The sequence below is a fragment of the Podarcis tiliguerta genome (genome assembly GCF_965153285.1).
Source record: "Podarcis tiliguerta genome assembly, chromosome: 16".
Classification (NCBI taxonomy): domain Eukaryota; kingdom Metazoa; phylum Chordata; class Lepidosauria; order Squamata; family Lacertidae; genus Podarcis; species Podarcis tiliguerta.
Window position 1 is genome coordinate 40406883 of NC_139549.1, and position 24924 is coordinate 40431806.

The 24924-nt window shown below is 46.4% G+C and overlaps 2 protein-coding genes across 49 annotated transcripts in view; both read right to left on the reverse strand.

Annotated features, from left to right (window-relative positions):
- Window positions 1-24924, reverse strand: part of LOC310667244 (uncharacterized protein) — a 559738-nt gene that overhangs the window by 300949 nt on the left and 233865 nt on the right. The window lies entirely within an intron of this gene.
- The window catches only part of NCOR2 (nuclear receptor corepressor 2), a 348844-nt gene that overhangs the window by 174017 nt on the left and 149903 nt on the right, over window positions 1-24924 (reverse strand). For all 48 annotated transcript variants that reach the window (XM_083418926.1, XM_083418964.1, XM_083418929.1 and 45 more), the window contains exons 7-9: window positions 21294-21350; window positions 13890-13942; window positions 1475-1541 (exon numbers count right to left, since the gene is read on the reverse strand). In XM_083418926.1, coding sequence (XP_083275052.1) covers window positions 1475-1541; window positions 13890-13942; window positions 21294-21350 — 177 coding nt within the window. The remainder of the gene's footprint in view (window positions 1-1474; window positions 1542-13889; window positions 13943-21293; window positions 21351-24924) is intronic.

Sequence of the window (24924 nt, forward strand, 5' to 3'; positions counted from 1 at the left end):
ATGAAACAAGCAGCACTTGGTCATTTCTCTGCTTCATAGCCCTAGTGATAAAGTGCCTGTATTTGAAAGAGGGGTGGTTTCTTTGCAAAACAAAGTCAACCCTTTCCTTTTAGCAACAGCTTAGTGGCTTCTTGAAACAGGTCTAGATCCAGCCAAGAACAAAGTGCTGCTCTGCTTCAGCTGTGCTTGATGCCCAGCCAGGAAGAGAAATATAAAGAGATTCAAGTTCGAGCTCCCAATTAATCCGGCTGAGGATTCAGTCACTTTAGCTTCTGTTTAGCTCAGTACCTTGAAACACCAAGCATCCATCTGACAAAACGAGTGTTCCAGCCAAACAGCATCTCCTCTGCTAACTAGTTAAGCTCTGAACTGTAATCCCTTTAGAATGATGATTTCAAAATAACTTCCAAAGAGCTTTAGAAGTAGCGGCAGAAAGTGGAACAGACCCCAGTTATGCATCTTGTCAAAACATTTAAGATACTCAGTCAGTACTGCTAGGATCTATGAGTAAAAGGCTGCAAGGACCTGGCCAGATTCTTCAGAAGCTGTACGCAGATCTAGGCTTAAGAACACAAGAAAAGTCCTACTGCATCAGGTTAAAAGCTCATCCAGCCCAGCATCCAGTTCTTACAATGGCCAATCAGATGCCTATAGGAACCTCAGTACAACAGTGCTTTCTCCTCTTGTGATTCCCAGGAACTGGCATTCAGAGGCACAGGGCAACAGTGGAGGCAGAGCATACCTGCTGTGGCCAGGAGCCACCGGTGGCTTGAAGGGTTCGGAGAAACTGAAAGCCGAAGGAACTCAAAACAGGTGGCAGCTGGGGCCTTAAGCACACTCAGCTGACCAGGCAACCCCCCTGCAATTTAACCCAGGGATGACCAATCCAAAGACATCATGTTGCCTGCCAATCACACAGGCTGTTATTGCATGGATTCCCTTCGGTTCCTCAAGGGGGCACTGAAACCAGAACACGAACAAGGTTCCGGGTAGCTCGCCAAGGAGGGTGCCTCCCCACAAACTAGCAGTGTAAACAGAAAATGGGGGGGAATCATTTGCATGGACTGTTGACCTAATGGCCCCACTTTATTCTCACGCTAGCAGTGCTCCTTCCAGTTTTAGCTATGCCCCTTCCTTAAACACGTAATTTAAATACAGTCTGGTTATTTCAAAAAAGCAAAACTCCCCTCCCCCTGCTTTCTCTACCTGGCCATTTCCCCTTGTCCTCTCCATCTCCTTCCTCTGACCTGCTCTGCATCAGACTTCCTTCCCCAGGGATCAACTTTGGCTACCACCTACTTCTTTCCTAAGCACTCTTCTCCCCTGCAGATCAACGCACCTCAGTGCCACAGTGCGGGTGAAGCTGCATCCCCCAGGATCTGCATACATGAGTTGCCAATAGACTATGTAACTCCATCCGGGATATGTTTGTTTTTCAAAGGAGTCCTACAGAAGCCAATGGGGCATCACTTACCCACTGCTTGCGAGCATGATTTCTCCTCTTGAAGTATAAGATCAACTTCTTCCGCATTGCCTGGTTTCTGCAAAGGAGAAGAAAAGGCAAGATTCTGTTAAAGTGCCTCTCTCTCCTTCTCCTTCTCCCTCTCTCTCTCGCACACACAGTTCTAGCATCAGTCTGCAAGGTAATTGTTCACAATGAGTTTTCTCCATGGCATGATCCTCAAGAGGCACATACATGCTTCCAAACCATGCAGAGAAGGTTCCAGCAGCATTTTCTCTGGTCCGCGTTTTAAATAGCTGCAGAAGTTTAACTGAGCACCTACAGGTACCTGTCACATGCAAATTGCTTATATAGACGGTTCACACAAAGGTGGGGAAAAACACAAGTCCTTTGGAATTACAGACAACCTGAAGAAAATTTCCCAGCACAACTTCAGTGTTATTATTTTTATTATTTATTAAATTTGTATACCACCCTTCATCCGTAGATCTCAGGGCAGTTTACAACATGTTAATGGATAGCTGAACCCAACAGAGTACAAAAGGCTATTTGAATGAAGTTCCTTTTGCAGTAACTTCATTGAGCAGCTACAATAGAAGTGTACATCTACACTATTGTTTTGAAGGAACTGCTGTGTACCTCTACACCACAAACTTGCATTACTACAATAATTATTGATATATTATACACACACATAAAATATAGTGCACACAACCTATAAAACACAAAATATATTCACATTTTAAATTGATGAATATAAAGTATAACAAACAACTGCTATATATTACTTTTATATAATAACTTAGATAAACTGTCATTCATAAAATTGTGGGAATAGTAGCATTTTCAAGAGAGCAAAATTAGGATTCTCTAACAACACTCTCAGCAAACTACCATTACCAGAAATCTTTAGGGGAAGCTAAGACAGCTGAACTGGTATAAACAAGCACATATTTAAAGTGAAGACAAGCCGCAGATATTTGCATGTGACCAAAATTTTGCCTGGTCAAGCCTCACATAAATCTAAATCTCTTTGTGCTGAAGGCAGGGCAACCCATTTGCCTTCAATGCCACCCAGGAATCAGCTGGTGCAACCCAAGATTAAGCGTGCCCTGAAGCAGATGACCGTGCAAGCGAGCAAAGTTACGTGCTGCAATAGCCCTTTAGATTCCCTTTGCTTAATTGACTTTGCTTAATTGACTGAGCTCTGAAAATCATCAGGCCAACCTGGGGCATATGACTTTTCAGTTGCGGGGGGCCAGAGACCATCTGATCAAAATCTACCTTTCCTATGTTTGCTATCTGTTGCCAGAGGTGTGAGACTCTCACCAAAGCTGAGCCCACTCCAAGCCTCCCTTTGTGCCCTAGTAGACTCAAACGATTAGCCAGGACAGGTACATACATACCTTGTGGAAGTGGCCTTTTTTTTAACCAGCTACATGAGGTGACAAGCTAAAACCAGGTTCCCAAACAATGGCCATATTGAGCCCCATTTTCTCCAGTTTGGCTGCAAAGGCTTTGATGTAAAAATAGGACACAATTTCCAAGGTATTGCTTGGCAGGGTAGCAGCTTCCTCCTTTCAACGGGAAAACAGGAGCTGACCCTCTGAATCAAAAATCCTCTACCCCATAAGCAAAAAGCCACAGCAGAGGGAGAGCCCTTTGTGGTTAACCCAATTACAGCCAGCAAGAAGGGCAAGAGCAGGTCCACCATTAAACAATTCCATTACAAAGCAGTCTGCTCCGTTTTGATCTGGTATGCTTAAAAACAAGAAGAGAACATCACCCCTCCACTGCTCTTTGGAACAGCATCTGCCTCTGCAATTTAATCAAGTACCACAATGCTCCAGCTTGATTTATTTTACATGCATGTTTCTAGGTCTCATGGTGGGAGCAACAAACAAGCTTTTCAGGGGGGGGGGCAACAACTGTGAGTCACTGTATGCTAAACAACAGCAGTACAGCAATGCCCACAAGCCCTTCCCTATAAACTTCATGCTTGTTGCCCTGGGTTCCTTCAGTAGGAAGGCCAGAATAAAAAAATAATTGCTAGTAACAACAACAGTAACCCCTCTGAAGATGGTTTGGAAACTTCAGCTGGTGTAGAATTTGGTATCCAGGTGTGCCTCACTGTGGTAAGATGGTTTGAGCATATTGTACCAATGCTGGTCTGGCTGCACTGGCTGCCCATTAGTTTCTGGGCCCAACTCAAAGTGTTGATTTTGACCTATAAAGTCTTAAATGGCTCAGGACCGCACTAACTCAAGGACCACCTCTTCCTATATGAACTGACCGGGACCTGAGATCAACATCTGATACTCTTCTACGTGTGCCTCCTCCACGAGAGGTCCAGAGGGTGACAACATGAGGACGGGCCTTTTCTGTGATGGCACACCCACATTGGAATGCTCTCCCCAAGGAGGCCCAACTGGCACCTTCATTACATCTCTTTAGGCGCTAGGTGAAAACACTCCTCTTCAACCAGGCCTTTGGCTGCTCAACAACCTATAGCCTTTTAAATGTGCTTGAGGGAGGGGGGTGGGGGGACAAACCAAAAATGATTTGTTTTTCTTCTTGTTTTTATTATGTATTTTGTTTGTGTTTTTCTATTATATTGCTATGCTGTGAACCACCCTGAGATCTTCAGATGAAGTGTGGTATACAAATTTATTAAATAAAAATAAAACAAAACCAGTAGGAACAACAAACATGAAATAACCGGCAGATCTTTAGGTCTGGGCATCCAGCCTCTGGACCCCAGGCTTAGTTCTTGGTATCATGCAGTGGTTTGGGGAGATAAACTGAATGTCCCAGGTTCAAGTCTCAGACAGATGGCAACTTACTTAGTGAGTTAGAAAAACCATTAAATTTCAGCTACACCCCCCCAAACACATGAGAATAATAACAACACCCTATTCTGTAGGGCTCTCATAAGAATAACAGGCGTTATCTTTATAAAGCACTTTGAGAAAGTGCTACGTATATACTAAGTGTAGAACCAAAATGGTGCAGCACAAGGCTGGAGGATCTCAGGTCCGCAGGTCAAAGGCAGCCTGCTAGGGCCTCTCCATTTTGCCTGCGAGGTCATTTTGGTGGAAGTCATGCTCACCCATTCTACACTTGCCGCCATATATGGGGCAGATAAGAGCGGCACTTCAAAGGAACCATCAGGAGCTTAATTTCCCCATTGTTGCTCTGCAGGAGCAAGGCACACTCCCCCTCCCCTCTCCCAGCATTGCTCTTTGAAGCAGCTTCTCACTGCTCCTTTAAACTTATGAGAATAGTGAGTTTAATGGAACACCACAAAGGAGCTTCCCAAAATCTTTCAAATAGCCCTGCACTGCTCCTTTAAATCTCCAATTTTCCCACCCTGTGCTTTGAAGTCCCAACAAATGGGGCTTCAAAGCACAGCATACCCAATGTCAGGTGATTGACAGGTGGGTGACCCCTCCCACCTGCCAAATTTAGCTAACCAGGAGTGGGGAGCCTCAACTCAGCCAGAAAGCTCATCAAGTGACTTTTTCCAGTCACCATCTCTCAACCAAACATATCTCACAGGGTTGTTGTGAGTACAAAATGGTTGGGAAACTACTTTGAAAAAGTGGAGTACAAAATGCAATAATAAGAATTCATTATGAGAAAACTAATAAACATCAAATTAAATGACAACTTATTTGTTTAAGGGGTGTTTATCCTAATAATAGGTGTTCATGGAGAGCCAACCCAGTTTAACACCCTATACCATTGTGGTTGCATATTTTTGTGAAAGTTAATTGCTCAGCAGATCCTATTCCCATCTTGTTTTCATCACTAGGTGTGTGGCCTAGTGGTTAGAGTGTCAGACTCAGCCCTTGAATGCCAGGGTTCAAATCCCCACTCAGCTGTGACACTCACTGGGTGACTTTGGTCCAGTCACTGTTTCTCAGCCAGACCTACCTCACACGCTTGTGGTGAGGATAAAATGAAGAAGGAGAGAGTCAGGTCCTTGGCAAAAAGGTAGGATATAAATGTAGTAATACATAACATGAATAAGAAAACCTCGTTGGAATTGTGCAAAAACCACAAAGCAACAACCCAATTAAGCACTCGGTGCAATGAGGCAACAGCAAAGGTGAGCTCCTCCTGTTCTGCCCTCATTAAGGACGGTCATCTGTGAAGGGCCTTCCCACGTGTGCCAAAGGTACCACATCAGAAATCAAACCCCTGAGGTTAAGGAGAAGGGTTTCTGGTGCTCTTTACATGCACAAGGGAGCAGCTCCAAAAGTGGGGAGGGGGGCAGAGAGAGAAAGACAGCAGGAGAGGGAGTAGAAGACCATCCCACCAGCCTCACCTTCTCCCTTCTGGGCAAGACAGCTGAAATAGTCAATAACAACCTTTTTCGAAAGCCTTGGGAGCTGCTGGCCCAATCCGAGAGAAATGCAGGAGACCAGGAAGCCGTAACACACAGACTCCAAGCACATCAAAAGGGCTTGAAAGAACAGAGATGCTTTACAATACCTGCCTCAATTATTCAGTTTTGCTGGACCCCCAAGAAGGTTAATATGGAGGAGTGAGCGAGGCTGAGCTGGCTCTGTGCATTTGCAAAGGCAGCAAAGAGTTTCGAAAGCGTTTACAAAGGGGCTGGGCTGTCGTGGTTTCCTTACCTTCTGCACCCCACCACGCCTTGTGCAAGGGAGGGGGAACTCTGCGGATCCCACTCCGCTTCAAAAGGCTCCTGTGAGCATTGGTGTGCTTCGCAGCCAGCCCTCGCTACGTGCCACTGCCGTTACTTAGAAACCGTTTGCGAGAAGGTTAATTCGGGCCATGTATCGGAGGAAGCACATGTCGCGGTCCCTGGAGGCAGAGCAAGCAAGCGAGGCTGCAGAATTTCTGCAGCGCAGCCGGCAGAAGGTAAAGAACTGACACACACCAGTGGGAGAGGCGCTCAGCCACTGCAAACAGCACTTTAGAAAGGTCAGAACTGCAACACGCCACCACCTCCCCAGCAACGATCTTCTAACTGTTTACATCGATTAAAAGGGAAGGAAAATCAGAGATGTCAGAAGCGCTGGGGAGTCCTAGAGGGTGGGACCAAGCTAAGCACACAGAAACTCACCTTCGTAAGCAATGCAGAGGTTACATTTTTGGCTCTAACGGGCTCTTCTTTATTAAAAATAAATTGTAAAAAAATCCCCCAGACATTGAGGGGTACTTACATATAAAAAGTAGCAGGGTTGTTGTTGTTTTTTGCTTTTTAAAATGCCAGCTGTCTCTTTTGCCATGGGAAGCTGTCTGCATGAAAATATAGCTGCAGGGTTCGAAGCTGACTTTCATTTTAAAAAAATTTAGAAGTTCATTTAGTACCATTTCCAAAAATGTAACAGGGGAGGTCTCTGCATCAAGACACTTACAATCTAAAATTCAAAAGGCAATATATGAAGAGGAAGGAACTGGAGACTGAGAGCAAAACAAGGGAAATGAGGTTTATTTGCCGTGGGGCAAGGGGACTAGCTTTGGCCAACGCAGCATGACCAGGCTCTTCCTACTTGTACTTGGGCTGGACATGCTGCTTGCCCACGACAGAGGCTGATGCTGCACACCCAGATTCCCCTCACAGCCTAAAAAGAGGGTCCTGGGCAAGCACAATTCTGGGTTAGCTCCTGGTTCAAACTTTGGAGTGCCTTACACCAGAGACAGGGATCCTGCAGCCTTCCAACAATATTTGTAGGGTTGCAGGTCCACCTACTTGCCTTCCTGAGGAGCACTAGCTTCTACGTGAAACGTCTGTAGGGTCAATAGCCAGCATAAGCAAAGCTCATTCCCTCTACTTAAAAGCCACTGGGCAAAGAGAAAAATTCCACCTTAATGCTCTCATCAGGCACAGTTCCAAGCTCTTTGGAAAAGGAGTCTGTGAAAGAAGTTTGGTGTTTTGTATTCCCTGGCCCACAGCCACCTGAATATCTCTGGCCAGCCTCCAGGGGGGTTAACAGCTTCAGTATATTGTGTAAACGTATGCTGCACGTAGATTAAAAACCCCAAAGCCAGGGAGTGGCTGGCGGGGGAAAGGAGAGAGATAAAGGCAGCGGAGATATAAGAGAGGCCAGCTTTCCTGAGACGAAGCTGGAGCCAAGAAAGAGACAAAAGCATGTCTGTTAGGTGGTCACAAACTTTTATCGCAGGTATTACATTACACAGGAAGCCTTTTGACTCATCCAAAAGCCAGGATCAACATCAGCAGAGAGCTTGGCAAAGGGGAACGGAAAGAAGGGGACCAAGTAGGGCCGGCGGTTCAGATGGCAGAAATAAAACAGAAGGAGATGCCCGGGAGCTGAAGAGGAGCAACCCACGTGCCCTTGCCCTTCCGGTCTAGGAAGAGATTTCTGCTGGCGGGTTTGGATGGAATGAGGCAACCCCAGTAAACAGGAACAGAGGGTAATTTCATTTGGTCTGCATTTTAGAGAAGAAGCTTAATTCTCAGTTCAAAGGTTTATATGTGTGTTGGTGGTGTAATGTGATCCATGGATGCTTGGTCCATGTCTTGAGTTAGCACATCCCCCAAGCTGCTGGACGTTCTGAGTTGCACTGGGTTACCACAGCAACAGAGCCGAGTTCGAGTGTACGACTTGCTAAGTCATTCACCTTCCCTTCAGTTCAAGATTGCAGAGATAGGTATAATGGTCTCTAGGGCATTGCCTTCATTATGTTCTTGTATGCAAGGGGGTCCTGATGCAAATCCTGATGCTGCCCTGTTTGCTGTCAGGGTCTGACTCTGAATCTGTGAGCGTCCAGGGAAGAGGCTGTGAGTTTTACAGAGCAGCGTTAGCTAGCATGGTGACAGTGTTAGCGGATCTCTCTGTACCTATGTGTCTTTATTACAGAGACCAGAAGATCTGTATATAGTAGATAGCAGTGTTCAGCTTTGTCTTGTGTCTGGAGACCATAAACACTTCGTTACTTTTAGCTGTGTGGCAGAGGAGTTTTCCCCTAACTGGGACTCTGGAAGAAGCTGTTGTGCTGGAGCGGAAATCTCTGAAGACTCTGCTGAGACATCACAGTGGCTGAGGTGTGGTGATCTAACAACCGCCTTCCACAAGTCACCAACATGTGTGTCAGAGGTGCTCTGCAACTCAGTGGCAGGAGTTTGCATATTGCATGCAAAAGGTCTCCGGTTCAACCCTGGCATCTCTGGTTTAAAGAAGGATCACAAAGCCAAACTGGTTCCTCCCAGATACTACTGGGCTCCCAATTCCCTCCAGCCCCAGCCAGCCTGGCCAATGGTCCAGCCCTTTGTGTTGGTCTCATAGAATACGCGGAAAGGGTGTGGCTCAGTGGAAGAGAACCTGCTTTGCAAGCAGAAGGTGCCAGGTTCAATCCCTGGCATCTCCAGCTAGAGTTGGGAATGCCTCCCCTCTCAATCCCTGGAGAGCTACTGCCAATCAGTGTAGACAACACTGAGCTAGGTGGACCAAGAATCGGACTCCATATGAGGCAGCTTCCTATGTCCCTATGCCAGGGATGATGGGAGATGTAGTTCAGCAAAATCTGGAAAGCACCGGGTTGACTACCCCTCAGCTAGAGGGACAGGTAGAAGGACCTGTTGTAAAACCGCTTCCTATATTCCTACTCATACTTTGCTCGCCACAGTTCTTGGTACTTCATCCACTTGGGTTGAGGTGGGGCAGGGGAGAGGGAATGGTACATAGTATTTGGGAGTCAGGGGTTGAGGGAGAAGGAAACCACCAAGGCCAGCAACATGCTTCTCAAGCATTTAAATAATTCATCTAAACACTTTCTTGCAAGCTCCCAAGAGAAACTCTGAATGCTCGGGAGCAGAAAAGGGACGTGGGGAGAAATTTTAATTGAGGAGGATGCCAGCTGTGTTTAAAAGGGGAAAGGGAATCAAGCACCCAAGAAGACTATGCAAGTATGTGGCCACCTTGGCAACTTGCTGCATACCTTCAGCATGAAGCAGAGCGTATTACAGAGAAGAGAAGGCAAAAAGGTCAAAGAAGGAGAGAGCCTCCAAAAGCAAGATTTTAATAATTGAAAACAGTAGAAATGCAATCCTTTTATAGCCCAGCTCTTACCGGTGCAGATTCATTAGGGTCACTCCAGGCTAAAGGCATTTGAAGCTGTAGCCCAAGGAGGGGTTGGTAGCAGTGGGATTGCAGCGCCTGCCTTGGAAGCAGAAGGTCCCAGGCTCAATCCCTACTGGCATCTCCAGGTGGGGCTGGGAGAGACTCCTGCCTGAAGCCCTGGAGAAGAGCTGCCACTTCGTGTGGACAATACAAAGCCAGGTGGCTCTTCAGATGCTGGACATTAACTTCCATCAGCCTCAGCCAGGATGACATGAGCCGGAATCTGACAATGTGTGGAGGGCCATGGGTTTCCCATCCTTGTGCTAAAGGATCCCATGCTATTTGTTTATTAATTTATACACTGCCCTGGCTACATGCCAAAAATGACTTCAAAGCAGTTTACAACTCTAAAATCAAGATATAATTAAAATTAACAACAGCCATACACCGGGGAATCAAAACATCCTTAATTAAAATATACAATCAAACTATCAATCAAAAAGCCCAACAGTTTGGAAAGAACAGCTAGATCAATAAAATCAACTCGGGGGACCACCTGCCTAAACAGATGAGTCTTCAGGAGCTGGTAGGATGCCAATACTGATGAGGCTCCATCAGAGTTGGCATTCCGCCAGCTCCCAAAGACATACCTGTTTAGGCAGGCATTCCCCTGAACCCAATTTCTGCTACAAGGAAGGGAAAGCCTCTCTCTGCCTAAGGTCTGGGAGAGCCACTGAAAGTCAAAACAGTGTCAAAGCTGGGCTGGACTCACTAGAGGCCAGATTTTACATTAAGGCAGCTTCTTGTGTTACCACCACAGCTAATGTACAAAGTCACAGTGAAGCTCTTTAAGCCACACTGCATCTTGGTCTCCCAGGGAGCTGAATGCAATGATTTAGAAGCTCCTGAAATTGCAGATGCAGGAATGAACTGGGGCATGAAATTAATTTTAACTGTGCACTGTTAAAAGGCAGAAACATTAAACATCCAGGCATTGGTTACGTGGATCAAAAGGGCACACTGTGCACAGGAAGAGAGGACAGCCTTATGGGGCCAATTGTTAAGAATGACATGCCAGAATGGAGACTCATCACCACATCTCCAGGCCCACAAAAATGCAACAATGGCGTACCTTGGTAGCAGTGGAAGGAGGGGAGAAGAGAAGGAAGGAAGGAGAGGGAACAGATAGGAGGACAAGGCGTTTCTGGGCTCAGAATTGCAGCCTCAGAATTGATTGCATGACTTAAATCAGGGGTGGGCTACCTTCCAAGGGTAACATTAGCCATACACAAGAGTATGCCCATTAAAAGTGGTGGAGATGGCTAACTTCACTGAGTAAAATGTATTTGGATACAACCCTATGGTTTCTTTCATTTTAGTGAAACACACAGAGAGACAAGTTCCTAGTCCTTGTTAATTGTGCGGCACTGAGACCGCAGAAGCCAAAGATAAGAGGCAAAAAGGAGGTTAGGGGGCTGGCAAGGGCTTCTTGCAGTCTTCAATGCTGTTTCTCAGTCCAACTACGGCCTTAGGCTCAGTGGCAGAGTATCTGCTTTCCATGCAGAAAGCCCTAACTTCTCCAGGTACGACTGGCCCTGCGTTGGAAAGCTGCTGCCAACCAGTGTATGGAAATACTGAGCCAGGCAGACCTGTGGGCTGACTCAATATAAGGCAGCTTCTGGTGTTTGTTCCCCTCCAGGTTTGCTGTGCCAAGTCTCAGCTGCACAGGGCCACAAATGCCAACCCAGCAGTCCATTCCGATTTTATCTCCTCACTCACTGGCTTGGGCTGACAGCCTCCGGGCAGCAATACAAGCCTGCTGTGGCTGTTCTTAGGGCGATAGCATTACACTCCCTCCTCTAGCTGCACTGTGGCTGAGCAGGCAAGGGACAGTCCTCCAGAGGGGACCACAGAGGATATACATTACCATCATGTTCCCCTCAGTGTGTTCCTGAATGCCAGGGCAGCCACCCACAGCTGACAAGAACCGTATTTAAGCTATCCAATGAGGTGAGCCACTAGGAAACACGCAAGGACTGTGACAAATGGCCTTTAAATCCTGAGCTGCACCTGTCGGGGTCTGGGGTTGGGGGTGGGAAAGGGCATGCACACTGCCTCAGCACCAGTATCTCAGGGTCCCAGGATATGGCATGAAGCAGGGGTCAGCAACCTTTTTCAGCCGTGGGCCGGTCCACCGTCCCTCAGACCATGTGGTGGGCCGGATTATATTGGGGGGGGGGGGGAATGAATTCCTATGCACCACAAATAACCCAGAGATGCATTTTAAATAAAAGGGCACATTCTACTCATGTAAACACACGCTGATTCCTGGACTGTCTGTGGACTGGATTGAGAAGGCGATTGGGCCGGATCCAGCCCACAGACCTTAGGTTGCCTACCCCTGGCATGAAGGCATAAGGAGCCGCCACCCTGCTAAAGCTAAGTGGGTGTGGATCTGGTCAGTACCTGGTATATGCCACCTCGGGATCTACGATGGAAGACATGAAGAATATAAATGTAAGAAATGCAAGGCCACACCGAAGACCACCCTGGCCAGCTCTGGCAGGGGAGCCTCCTGGACAGCATGGCATCTGGTGCACCAAAAGAACTCCAGTACTGTCTCACATACACACCGCCTGAAGGGGAAGCACTCAAAACCTGGGAACTAGGGAACTTGGGCAGGGGGCTGGTTTGTTCCTTCACCCCACCTCTCCAGTCTTGGCTGCAGCGAGGTTTGAAATCTGTAGGTCCACAACAGGAGACCTCTCCCACCTCCTCCAGCTGGTGATGCATGGCAGAAATAGGTTTGCTTATTCTGGATCAATTCCTGGATTTTATGATCTTATTATTGGTGGCGTAACATTAACCTTCAGCACCCACAAACGTATGAGGTTGCCAACAAGCCTACTAGGCCGCCCCAGATGAGGCGGAAGAAAGGCCCTCACAGTTGTCCTCCTCCCATCATGGAAGCCCAACCTCCTTCTGCCCACCCACTGCTGTGTGAATGTCAGCATCCAGCCCAACAACTCCCAGCCTTCCAAAAACACATATTGGGACTCCGTCAGCCATCCCAACCCAAAGCTAATAACGAAACACCATGGAGAACATTAAAAGTCCCCACAATAATCAACAGGTCCAGGGAGCATTATAGCCAGAGCAGGGCCAGCACAACTGTTAGGGAAAGCGAGGCAGCTGACTCAAGCAGCAGAAGCTGAGGGGTGGCAGTGGCAGGAAGACAGAGATGAATCTCGCATGCAGCCTGCCATGTGGCCTCTATGTTAGCCTGCTGCTCTCAGTACGACTGAGCGTGTTCTCCTGTCACTTGTCAGTTCTCTCAGCTTCTGTACATGGAAGGTGCCACCTTTCCTTTGCTTCAAACACCAAATATGTATCAGGAAAGCCAAAATATTAATGTAATGATGGAACCAGAACAACAGAGATAAAGCACAGTGCTCCCAGCTCCCTCCCCTCCTCTCTGTCTTTACACACACCCTTCGCTACAGTTCGGCTCAGTCTTCCAAAGCATGGCACCCAGGGGACTTCGTTGGACAGCAACTCTCATCAGCCCCAGCCAGCATGGCCAGAGATCAGGCATGGTGGGAGTTCTAGTCCAAAACATCCAGACATGGCCAGGTTGAGGAAGCCTGATGATCTACACCAACTCAAAACCCACACCTGATCTGCTGTAAGAGCTGCTGTGGTTGTGGTCTCTTTGGGGGAAGGACTTAAGTTGCAAGGCTTCACTTCAGGATAACTTCTGGGTCAGGTTGGAATTTCCAACCTGAGCATCAAGGGACCTGGCCTCACTCCCCTCATCCCAATCTTCTGGCTGTGCTGACCAAAGCCACCTTGCTCCCGTGGCTAGTGCAGGATCCTCTACAGACATCCCAAACGAGCTCTGTGCAAGTGCAGAATCCTGTTTGCTGAACTGCTCAGGGATGCTGAAAAATGCCATGAATCTTCAGGTCGTTTCAAATCTCCCATCCAAACACAGGCACAAGAACGTCCCCCAGTTCCCTTCTCATCACCCCCCTTTCTGTTTTCCAGCAGCGGATTCCCTCCCTCACCTTCCACAGCAATTACCCACAACACTCCAGCCACTCCTGCTCCATCTCTCCGCTGACTCCAAATGACAAACCACTTAGGACATTTTGCTGCTTCAAGCCTCAAAAGCAGGAAACGCAGCACGAGGGCAAACAGGAGAGATGTCCCCTCCTGCTTTTCTGCGGAGGAAGAGATTTGAGGCAGGAAGGGCAAAGAATCTCTTTCTCCCCCTGCCTTAATCTCACTAATGCACAGACATTTAAAAGGAAGGCGGGGAGGGGGTAGAGAGAAAGAGATGGAAGAGGACTTTATTGCCATGTACTTACATTTTAATGTTCTCATGGTATTGCCTTGTGTCTGAGGGCTGGTTGTAGAGTGGCTGAAAAGAAAAAGGAAATTTGAAGTGTAAATCACAGCGTGGGCTAGCATATCATAATTATGGAGCGCTGACAGCAAGGCACCCTGTAATGCTTATGAGCTTTGGCTCCCAGGGAACTGAAGGCACACTAAGTCGCTACAACTCCAAACGTCAGTGCCAAAGGCCCACTTGCTCCACTGCCCACCCACAGCCTTCCACCATCACCTGAGATGCTTCTCCTCTCCATTCGCTTCTACTTTCTTCCCCAAGGTGCTGCCTGCCTGAGTCACTGCAGAACTAAGAATACACTGTTCAAAAGCAAGCTTGTTCAGAAACAAGCAATTGGCAACGTAACTCCTCTGAAGCCCCATGTGCGACACAGCAGAGAGTAGCAAGCTGGGGAGGGGGCAGGCTATTACTCACTTTATTGTGGAAGAAAATGTTCACGTCGCACACATGGGAACTCAGGGGATTGGCCGGGGATGTGGGGAGTGTGGTTGCAAAGGACAGAGCAACCTCCACAGCTCAGTGGTAAAGAACAAGCTTTGCATGCAGAAGGTTCCACACAATCAGTGCTCAGCATTTCCAGTTTTAAAAGACTCTCAGGAAGCAGAGTTGACAAAGATGCAGCTGAGATGCTGGACAGCTTCTGCCAGATACGGCTCATCCACACTTCTGCATGTGCAGTGAATAGAAAGCATAGGTCAAAGTGGTTTTCTGCTTGACCCACGCGTTCTAGGCACAGGTCTGAGGGGCTTTTCCCTTGCCCTGCTCCTTTCCAAGGCAAAACCTGCTCTTCAGCAACTGAATGGAACAAATGGCAATTCATGAGAAACCTGAATTGTCATTTGCTCCAACTGAGCGCTAAAGAGCAGTTTCCCCCAGAAGGAAGCAGCAGGACTCAGTCCGAGCAGAGCATGCTCAGGAACATAGGAATCTGCCTTATACTAGGTTGGGTCATTGATCCATCTAGCACAGCACTGTCTACACTGACTGGCAGCAGCTCCTCAGGGTCTGAGGGTAATGTGACCCCACAATCCCAGCTGCCTTAGGGCTGGGGTTGGGGCTGGGAGGGAGGATGGGTGCCCCGCTTCTACACCTTTAAAGGGCACAGAAGGGGAGACTGTCCTGCTGGCTCCCTATTCTGCCACCAGCCAGGGAGCTGTGAGATTCCCTAGCAATGACCAAAGATGTCAACCAGACGAGAGGAGGAGGAGGAGGAGGAGGAGGAGGAGCCATGGGGGATGACCTCTGTCCTGCTGACAACGACTCAGTCGCCTCCACCACTGGGAGCAGACCCATGATCCCATTTGGAGGCGTGCGTGCCTCCAAGTGCTCCAGTGCCATAGGAGGAAAGAGTCCTGCGAGTGAGCAGGCCGCATCTTGCCTTTAATAGCTGGCAGAAGGGGAGCGGCTATTTGTCGAGACACATTTGCAGCTCTCGTATGGTCTCAAATCCTTGATGCAGTTCTCAAACTCACTTTGGCGTTCTGTACCTATAGCCTGCCCTGCACCATTGCAAGTCTTGAGAAAAGCTTTCTTACTCTCCACGTAGGGATGTAAAATTTACAGAAATTGTCAAGCTTCCCACCCCCACCCCTGGTTTTTCTGGAAGAAACTTTCCTCCCCTTGTGACAATGGCAGAAATTGCATTTTGCGCTTGCATGTGAGACTTGTACTCTCAGTAATGATCTGTAACTATCTGATACTGTGCAGTCTTACATAAAGGTCTCCCTGCTACATAGTTCTAGAAATCATTTTGGACACCTTGCCTTAACATTTTGCTCACCGTTCCAAAAGGAAATATTTCATAATCCCACCCATCCCCAATGCATCCCCCCCCCCAATCTTTCTTCTTTTTGGGGGGGTGCAGAGGCAGATTTTGGGGAGGTGGAGATTGAATTCTTTCCAGGGCCTTCACATCTCTACGCTCACATGAGAGTCTCTGCTGTGGAATTTGGGATGGGAGCCTGGGCAGCAAGGGAACCGTCCCAGCCCCACCTGGAGATTCCAGAGAATGAACCTGGGACCTTCAACATGCAATGTGGATGCTCCGCAACTGAGCCATGGCTCTTCCACGGTATTGTGAGGTTTGTTTTTATGGCATAGTGAATTTATAGTAGTGTTTTTAAATGTGTTGAAAGTCTCTTGGAGACCTTTGGGTAGCAAGCAACCAACAAGTATAAATAATAATAAACAATAATAGTAACAACTACAATGATGGACCAAAGGCCTCGTTGTATGTATGTTCTTTTGACCAATAAACACCTAAGCATCAGGACAAATATGTACCAGAAAGCCTAGCCTGAAACCACATTTGGCCATACACAGGGCTGGATCCAATGCTAGCCCTACTCAGAGTACACCCATTTAAGTAATTTGTTAACAAATTTAATTAATGCAGGCCCATTAATTTCAGTGGGTCTACTCTAATTAGAACTTAGCTGGACACAGATCTTAACTGCTGCATTTATATTTAATGATTTTAAACTGAACCACCCAGAGAATACGGCTGAATGGGCAAAGTGTACAATTTTTTAAACAACAACAACAAATTTCATAAAGGGATTGTGATTTGGGTCCCTAGAGAAAGCAAATGGTGCAGCAATTCAAGAATTAAAACTCACTTTCACCGGGAACAAGATATGTCAGCTGCTCAGGGTGAGCCTTGAATCCAGTCTTGATAGTGGATCTATTCCCTCCCCCCACATATCCTGATGATCTTCGGGAAATTTATCTAACTGCTTTGTTTCAATACTGCAGAAGGGTTTGTTGACACCCACCCACTGTCACAAGACTCTCCCCACTTCTCTCCTCTCTATCCGTTTAATTTTTCAGACAGAAAACAACAAAGCTATAAAGAAAACATCATTGGAAAACCACAAAAAATGGTAAGGTCAATAAATAACAAAGCTATAAAGAAATATCATTGGAAAACCACAAAAAATGATAAGGTCAATAAATACAGTCCAGTAACTTTAAAAATATGCACACACACATACCCAGGATCTATTTCCCTAATTTCCAGGTGGGCAGCTATGTTAGTTTGTTGCAGCAAAACCAACAGAGAGACTTGTGGTATTTTCAACACAGACAACTCAATGCTGAATTCCTTTCATGTACTACAACAGAATTCAGAGACTGTGGAGAACACCAACCTGTACAGTAAAGCTCTGTTTCTGTTGGTTTTTTAAAAAAGAGAGAGGGAGAGAGAGCTGTCTCCTCCTTGCCTTCCCCCAGAAAGATATTTTGCATGTCTAAAGACTACATGTTCAATCTCTGGCACTGCCACTTCAAAACATACTGGCTATTAAAACACCCGCCAGAACTGCTGCCGGAGTGTCACTGCAAGTCAAAATAAGACAGCCCTGGGGGAGGTGGAGCAGGCATGTGATTCTTGCGTCTTCAAAACAACAAAGCCCAGACCAACCCAATGTGTGAATGAGACTGAAGCCCTTCTGGGGAAACATCCTGTCGCTCAGTGACTTCTCTGGGCCTTCTCACTTAAGGAGAAGGAACAAAGTGCCCTCAAGGCCACCTTAAGCACTACCTCCTCAGACATGACTAACACTTCGCTTATGAATCATTCATCAAAATTATGGCCATACTTGGGCTGTTTCCAGATGAGTAATGCAACCAGGGCCTTCGGAGTTGAACACTAGTCATGAGTTGGGAAGCTGCAGAATGTCCCAATTTTTTCAGGGTCAGCACGACAAATTCTCCCTGTCTGCTGTGCAAGTTGAGGCCAGCACAAACTAGAGAAAGCGACTTACACAGGGGATTTCCTCAAACAAAGTTTCAGAGTGAAAGTTTGAAAGTAAGTCAAGTGGAAGCCAGGCAGACCAAATGGCACAGCTTCTCCTGGGATGTACTGCGACACCACACAGGTAGATGGGTTACGGGTTGAATAACCCCCATGCATTTAAAAAACAAAACAGAAAACTAGGAAGTCAGAGAGAACATGTTTGTGTGTGTTTTTTAATCTGTAAGGAGGCACATCCTCCTTGGCCACTGGGCCATGCTAGGTGCAGCTGGCAGGAGTTATAGTCCAGTCACACCTGGAGAGCACAGGGTTGGGGAATGCAGGATTGAGGCATGGCAGCTTCATAGGTCATAAGTCCCTCTTGATGGAGCCAGGTGGAGGCTTCATCTCCCAGTTTACCTTCAGAACTCCCTCGCTTTGCACTGTATCACAGACATGGCCTGCGCACTGGGCAGGGACAGGCTGGAGAGGGTGCTCGTCACCTTCCTCACCCTGCCATCACCCGGTGGCTGGCTTAGCGCACTCCATCCCTGGGTTTTTTTGTGGGTTTTTTGTGGGTGTTTTTGGAGGGGCGCCCAAGCTCTTGCTGTGGGCACGGGTAGCACCATGCCACTGAGTATATAGCACGTTATTCCCAAAATCTGAACACACACACCCTCATGTGCCGGAGTAGCCACAAGAAGGGCTTAGACAATTAAAAAGGAAATCTGTTTCAGTGAAATGCAAATTCTGCACCAAGGAAAATAAATTATTTCAACTCACATTGAAATTATAAATATGATGTGACTTGAATCCAAATTAACCTTCTGTCAATCACAGAGGAGAGGCAAAGAGTTATGATGAGCACTGGTCCCACCCACTAATCACTGAAAATTCTGCTGAGACTCTCCCCTCCACAATCTTAAGTGCTAAAACAGTCACTTTAATCTTTTTTAAAAACAAACAAACTGAGATTTGCCAGTGGGCATGTTCTATACTGCCAGTACCAATGTTCCACACTTGAACTGTCAAATCTACAAAGCCACAGATGTAAGCACTAGGGATGTGATCCTTGTGGGGTTTTTGACTTTATGTACAGACCCAACCAACAGAAACTAATAGCACACTATGTTACCATAGCTGTCATTGTATGGACTACTGTAAAATGGGGCACATCTACACTACAGAGTGAAAGTACCCTTTTACCATTTTAAAAGTCAAGGCTCCACCCCCCACCCAAGAATCCTGGGAGCTGTAGTTCGTTAAGGGAGCTGAGAGTAGTTAGGAAACTGCCTCCAAGAGATGCAATTGACAACACCCTTAACGAACTACAGTTCCCAGGATTTCTTAGGGGGAAGCCTTGGCTGTCAAATGGTAAAAGAGCACCGCCTGGATATGAATGGAGTCAGGGAGAGGAGGCCCACCAGCAAATCAACAGAAGACATCAGTAGCGTTTAATTTTGAAAGGATGGGAGGCCCACAGTGGGGAAGGGGGTTGGGAAAGATTTTTTGCTTGAAATGATTTAATTGCTCCAAAGAGAGCAGCCTATTTTTTATTTTTAAAAAACTCTGAAAGACCACAGTGACATCCACCATCACCCTCATACCATTTATGAAGGTGCACTCCAGGTGGCTTTCATTCGTAGGCAGGGTGCTAAGCCACAGTGCAAGTCACTTACGTACTGCAGCCCAAAGGCATCATCACAGCTGCCTAGTAACCACAGACAGCAACTAGAGTGTCACGACCGGACATGAAAGGCAGCAGCCAAAGACCAAAAGGAGCCCTTTCCACAATTCACTGTGCAATTTACATCCAGCTGCTTCCTACAGCCACTGGGCAGGCTAAATTTAACAAATTTCATGTAGGAATTGAGGGGTATAACCTATTCAAAAGGAATAGACCGAACAGGAAGGGAGGAGGAGCAGCATTATATATAAAGGATGTGAAGAAATCTATGACATGGAGCATGAAAAGCAGACTGAGAGTATATGAGTAAAGATTGAGGAGAGAGAAACCACACTGACCTTCCTGGGGGTGTCTGCTATAGACCGCCAAGCCAGACTGAAGGCTTGGATGATGCCTTACTAGAGCAGATTACCAAACATTAAAAAAGAGAGAAATAGTAATCATAGGGACTTCAACTTCCCCAATATCTGTTGGGACTTTTGCCAAGAGTGTTAAGGCCTGACAAATTCCTCCATTGCCTCGCTGACAATTTCATTTCCCAGAAGGTGGAAGAACCAACAAGGGGATCATCTATCTTGGACCTGGTCCTCACCAATGGGGAGGAACTTACTGATGAAGTGGAAGCACTCAGAAACTTGGGAAGAAGGGATCATGTTTTCCTGAGTTTCAGGATACAGAGGCAAGGGAAAACTGAGCGTAGTTGGATACACACTCTGGACTTTAAAAAGGTCAATTTCGAAAAGCTGAAGGAACTACTGAGTGTGATCCCGTCATCAGAAACACTCAATGAGAAGGGAGTCTAAGAAGGATGGGAGTTTCTAAAAGGAGAAATACTGAAGGCTCAAATACAGACAATTCCAAAAGTAAGAAAAGTGTGGGGGGGGGGTATCTAAGGAAACTGGTGCGGCTACATAAGGAACTTACAGATGAGCTGAGAGTTAAGAAGGGCATACATAAGAAATGGAAGAATGGGGAAGTCATAAAGGAGGAATACACACCAGTAGCCAACAGTTGCAAGGGGAAAGTCAGGCTGGCTAAAGCTCATAATGAGCTTTATGAATGAAAGTTTCTTTGGCTACACCCGAAATAAGAGGAAAAACAAGCAAATGGTAGATCCCCTGTGTGGGGAAGACAGAGAAATGCTATTAGGGGACAGAGAAAAGGTGGAACTACTCAACACCTACTTTGCTTCTGTCTTCACCTAAAAGGAAAGCAATGTCCAACCTGGTGATAACAGAATAAATGATGTAAGGAGGGAGCTGCATCCTAAGATAGGCAAAGAGGTAGTAAGGGAACACCTAGCTACTTTAGATGAATTTGAATCTCCAGGGTCTGATGAGCTGAATCCAAGGGGACTAAAGGAGCTTGCTGTTCTTGGATAACAGTTGAGGTCCCTACAGACTGCTAGCAAGCAAATGTTGTCCCCATCTTCAAAGGGGGGGGGGGAGGAAAAGGAAGACCCAGGTAAATACTAACTGGTAAGCTTAACATCGATACCAGGGAAGGTCCTAGAACAGATAGTTCAACAGTCGGTCTGTGAGCATTTAGATAAGGATGCTGTGATTACTAAGACCCAACATGGGTTTCTCAAAAATAAGTCATGCCAGTGCAGACCATACTGGAGTGAATGGGCCAATGTAAGGCAGCTTCCTCTGCATTCTGTTGTCACCAGGCAGGTGTTCTCAGTCCACTGGCCCTGTCTGCTAAGCTTCCTGTACCAGAATCAGGCCAGCAGGCCATTCTGAAATCAGAGGGAGGCTTCCTTGCAGATCTCGCCGCCATGCAGATGCTGGAGTCAGTCTCAACCATTTGGCTACCCTCCAAAATCCAAGGGTGGCAAGTAAGGTGGGGAGGGGAGGGAAGTATGCAGGGTAGGTGGGGGCGGCTGTAGGGAGAGAGAAAAACACTGCATGTATATTTGTTAAAATCACAGACAGACTTACCAACTCCACCTGAGGTCCCAGCCCTTCCAGAATTCTGTGTGCTGCTTCTGCTTTTTTCTGCAACAGTGAAAAGGAAAATAGGAGAACGCTAAATGACTTAACAACTGGAGTCCCACACTTGCAGATTTCACTTGCTTCCCCGCTCCCTCAAATTCTCCCTCAAAGGCAAAGGGCCTACAAATTTAACCTCATTTCCCTCCCCACCCTTCCCCAAGGCAAGAGGAGAAAGGTTAAAAGCACAAAGAGAGAGAGAGAGAGAGAAAGAGAGAGAGAGAAAGAAACCTCCTCCCACACACACTGCAATGTCACAGACTGGGAAGGGTTTGAACGGCTGCCAAGCTGAAAAACCCAAACAAGAGGCACACACAGGAAAACTCTCACGTATGCTTCAAGGTCTCAGCTGCAAAAATGAACCATGGGACGGGGAAAAGGATATACTCCGCTTGTGGTGCCTTAGTGGCAATATAGCACAAGACACTCACACATCAAAAAGCCTTTCTCTCTCTCCCTGCGACAAACAAATTCTCTTTCACTTTCAAATTGTCTGGGTACTGTGCAATCACTTCAGTGGTTATCCAAGAGGGGAGGCATTGTGGGAGAGAGGGGAGGGTCTGCTCTGCCATGCCCCCTTTTCCAGGAACTGGCCTTGCAAAAGGATGTGATCAGAGTAGCACTACCATCCTTGGGTCATCTGCCCTGACCCACCAACCAGCACTCCTCCCTCTCCTCTTTATCTTCCTGCTCTTTTCCTCCCCAAGCTAGATTACCTTGTGCTCACAGAAATATACACAGAACGAGCACACATGCTCTTGCGGGGGCATGTCGGAACAGGGCTTGGAAGAGTCACGGGCTCACGGCACCAAAGCGATTAAATAAAAGATGACCTTTCCACTAACACACAGGCTGCTTTCCCTGGTGATTCTTACTAACAGCTTGGTAAACCTGCTACCCAAAAAGCCAATGAGGAACGAAAGCAAAGAGGGCCAGTCCAGGAACAGACGGGCCTGGAGACAAATCCTTCCACAAATGGAGCGTGGGGTTTAAGGCACCTTGCGGGAGCAACACCCTGAGCAAGGGAAGTTGGTTCACCCCTCTGAGGATGCATCATCAAGATCATTTGAGGAAAACCTGCTCTCGCCTAACAGCCTTTCAGCTTCCCAGTGCATGGCACCAAAAGGAGTGGATATTATTCCTTGACTATGCTTGTTAACAGGGAGTTCTTATCAGCACTGGCAGTTTTGAGTATGCAACCATGGGAATGTATAAATATTATAAATATCTCCCAATTAGTTAGCATCCAAATTAAAAACTAGGCACTGTGCAATTAATAAAAAGACGTTTGTGTTTCAACCATACTGCAGTTTAGTGTGACAAGAGCCTGCAATTTCCTGCTTCCTATGCCTCCTCCAGCATAGACACGGAACATTTGGAAGTTTTCACTGCTGATTTCAATTAGGAACCATTTAATGTAGGGCTCAAACTCTTAAGCCGTGGTTAATGGTTTGTTTAAACAAGCAAGCTTCATAACCCATGGTTTGAAGTTGGCTTGTTTCAAACAAACCATAGTTTAGATTAAACAGTTTGCAGGCTGTAAGAAGGGTTTTATAAGACCTCATCACAATCGCACTATAGGAGGAAAAGGGCACACACAAGCCAGTGTATCTCTGAAGCTAATTTTCACCATGCAAATTATGGCTTTCTGGGGCATTCAGACATAAACCATTGTTTTGTCATATGCAAATGAACTGGATAATGTATTGGACTCAAACACTCCTCTCTTGCCTATGTGGAGTGGGGGGGGTGTCTACTTTTTAATTTGTGGCAAACTATAGGCTGTCAAATATAGAAAATTTAAGTTTTGAGCAGACCACAGTTTGCTATATCTGGATGAAACAGTAAGCTATTATTTGCCGCACATTAGAAGGAGATGTAAAGGAGAATGGGCAGTAGGGTCTCATAAGGACAAACCATAGTTCTGAACCAACAATCCTCCTCAGAGATTTACAATACAGGAAAAAAATATAAAAAGAACAACGAAGAAAGTAGAAAAAGAAGTTACTCTGGATTAATCATCACAAAGTTGGATGGAGAGATCTTATGGGGGGGAAATTAAGACCTGAAAGTTTCTGGCCCTTTGCGGGATGTAGAAAATAACCACCTTGCAACCAAGAGTGTGACAAATCAGTCAAGAGAACCAAGAAGTCCCTGTTCAAATCCCACCTGTATCATAAAAGTCATTAGATGGCCTTAAAGAAACCCTGACTATCTGCAGTATGGGAGTAACATTTCTGGACTACCTTACAAGGCTGTTGTATGAACTTTTGAGATAATGCATGTGCACTCTAAGGCGTGATATAAATAAAATATTGTAGGAAGAGGCCTAATGGATCAGGACAAAAAGTTCCATCGTCCGGCATCCTGCCTTCCCAAAGCATTCAACCAGATTGCTCTTTCATTTTACTTACTTAACTGTATTGCCATAGTTTAAGTGACTTGTAATAATCCAACAGCAGGGAACATGTGGCCCTTAGATGTTGCTAAGACCCCCAACTTCCATCAGCCCCGGCCAGCATGGCCAATGGTGAGGGAAGGATGGGAGCTGCAGCCCAGTAACATTGGGGTGGGGTCAGGGCAGAATAACCCTGCAGTAAGCAATAAAAACAGGCAGGAGACGAGAGCAATGTGAGAAAGATCCAGGAGAAGTAGGGAGCAAAATTAAAGCAAGAGACAACCTTTGCAACCTTGTCTGGAAGTCAGTAAGGAGGAGGGAGAACCTGCTAACGGGGGGGGGGGGGGGATGCAATAATCTTGCAGCAACTTGCTTTTTTCCTAATTTGCAACAGTTCTTATTACATTCAGGGTGCTGGGTTCCAATTAGATCTCAAACTAGGGAACTGCCTCTTTAAGAGATTCATATGCAAGGATGGACAGAGAGTAGATGAAGATCTACTGATAGATCTGGGCTGATAGGCAGTTGACCAGCAAAGATTCTGGCTCCCAACTGTTTAGCAACAGCAACAAAGCAGCTTTCTTCCTCCTTTCTAAATTTAGAAAGGCAAAAAGCTCAGTAGGCGGATTTTTCACGTACTGATAGTGGAAGCAAGAATGCTCAGAGGCACAATGCTCCTTAATTCTAAGGCCACATGCACACCATACATTTAAAGCACACAGAAAATCCTAAGAATCCTGAGAACTGTAGTTTACCCCTCTCATAGAACTACAATTCCCAATGCCATTTAAAAAACTACAGTTCTCAGGATTCTTTGAGGGGAACAGTGTGCCTTAAATGTATGGCACCTATCTAGCCTAAGAGTATGTTGCTAGATTCTGAGCCACTCTCTTGGACCTGGCTCAAGTTGGTGGATTCCAAGCGGTGTTAGAAACTCAGATATATAAACTAGGTGCCAAACAGCTCATTAAACCAAGGTTACAGTCACCAAAACAGAATGTCTAGTTGCCATTTTGTGGTAAGACAGCTCTAAAGTCTTATTTTTCAAATGATGGACTATCAGTTAAACATCTGGCTAGTTCAGATAACAACCTTGAGCCTTAAGAACTTTGAGAACTTAAAGAAGAAAAGTCACATGATCCAGGGACAGTCCACATATATTGGCCTACTCTAACCTCTTTT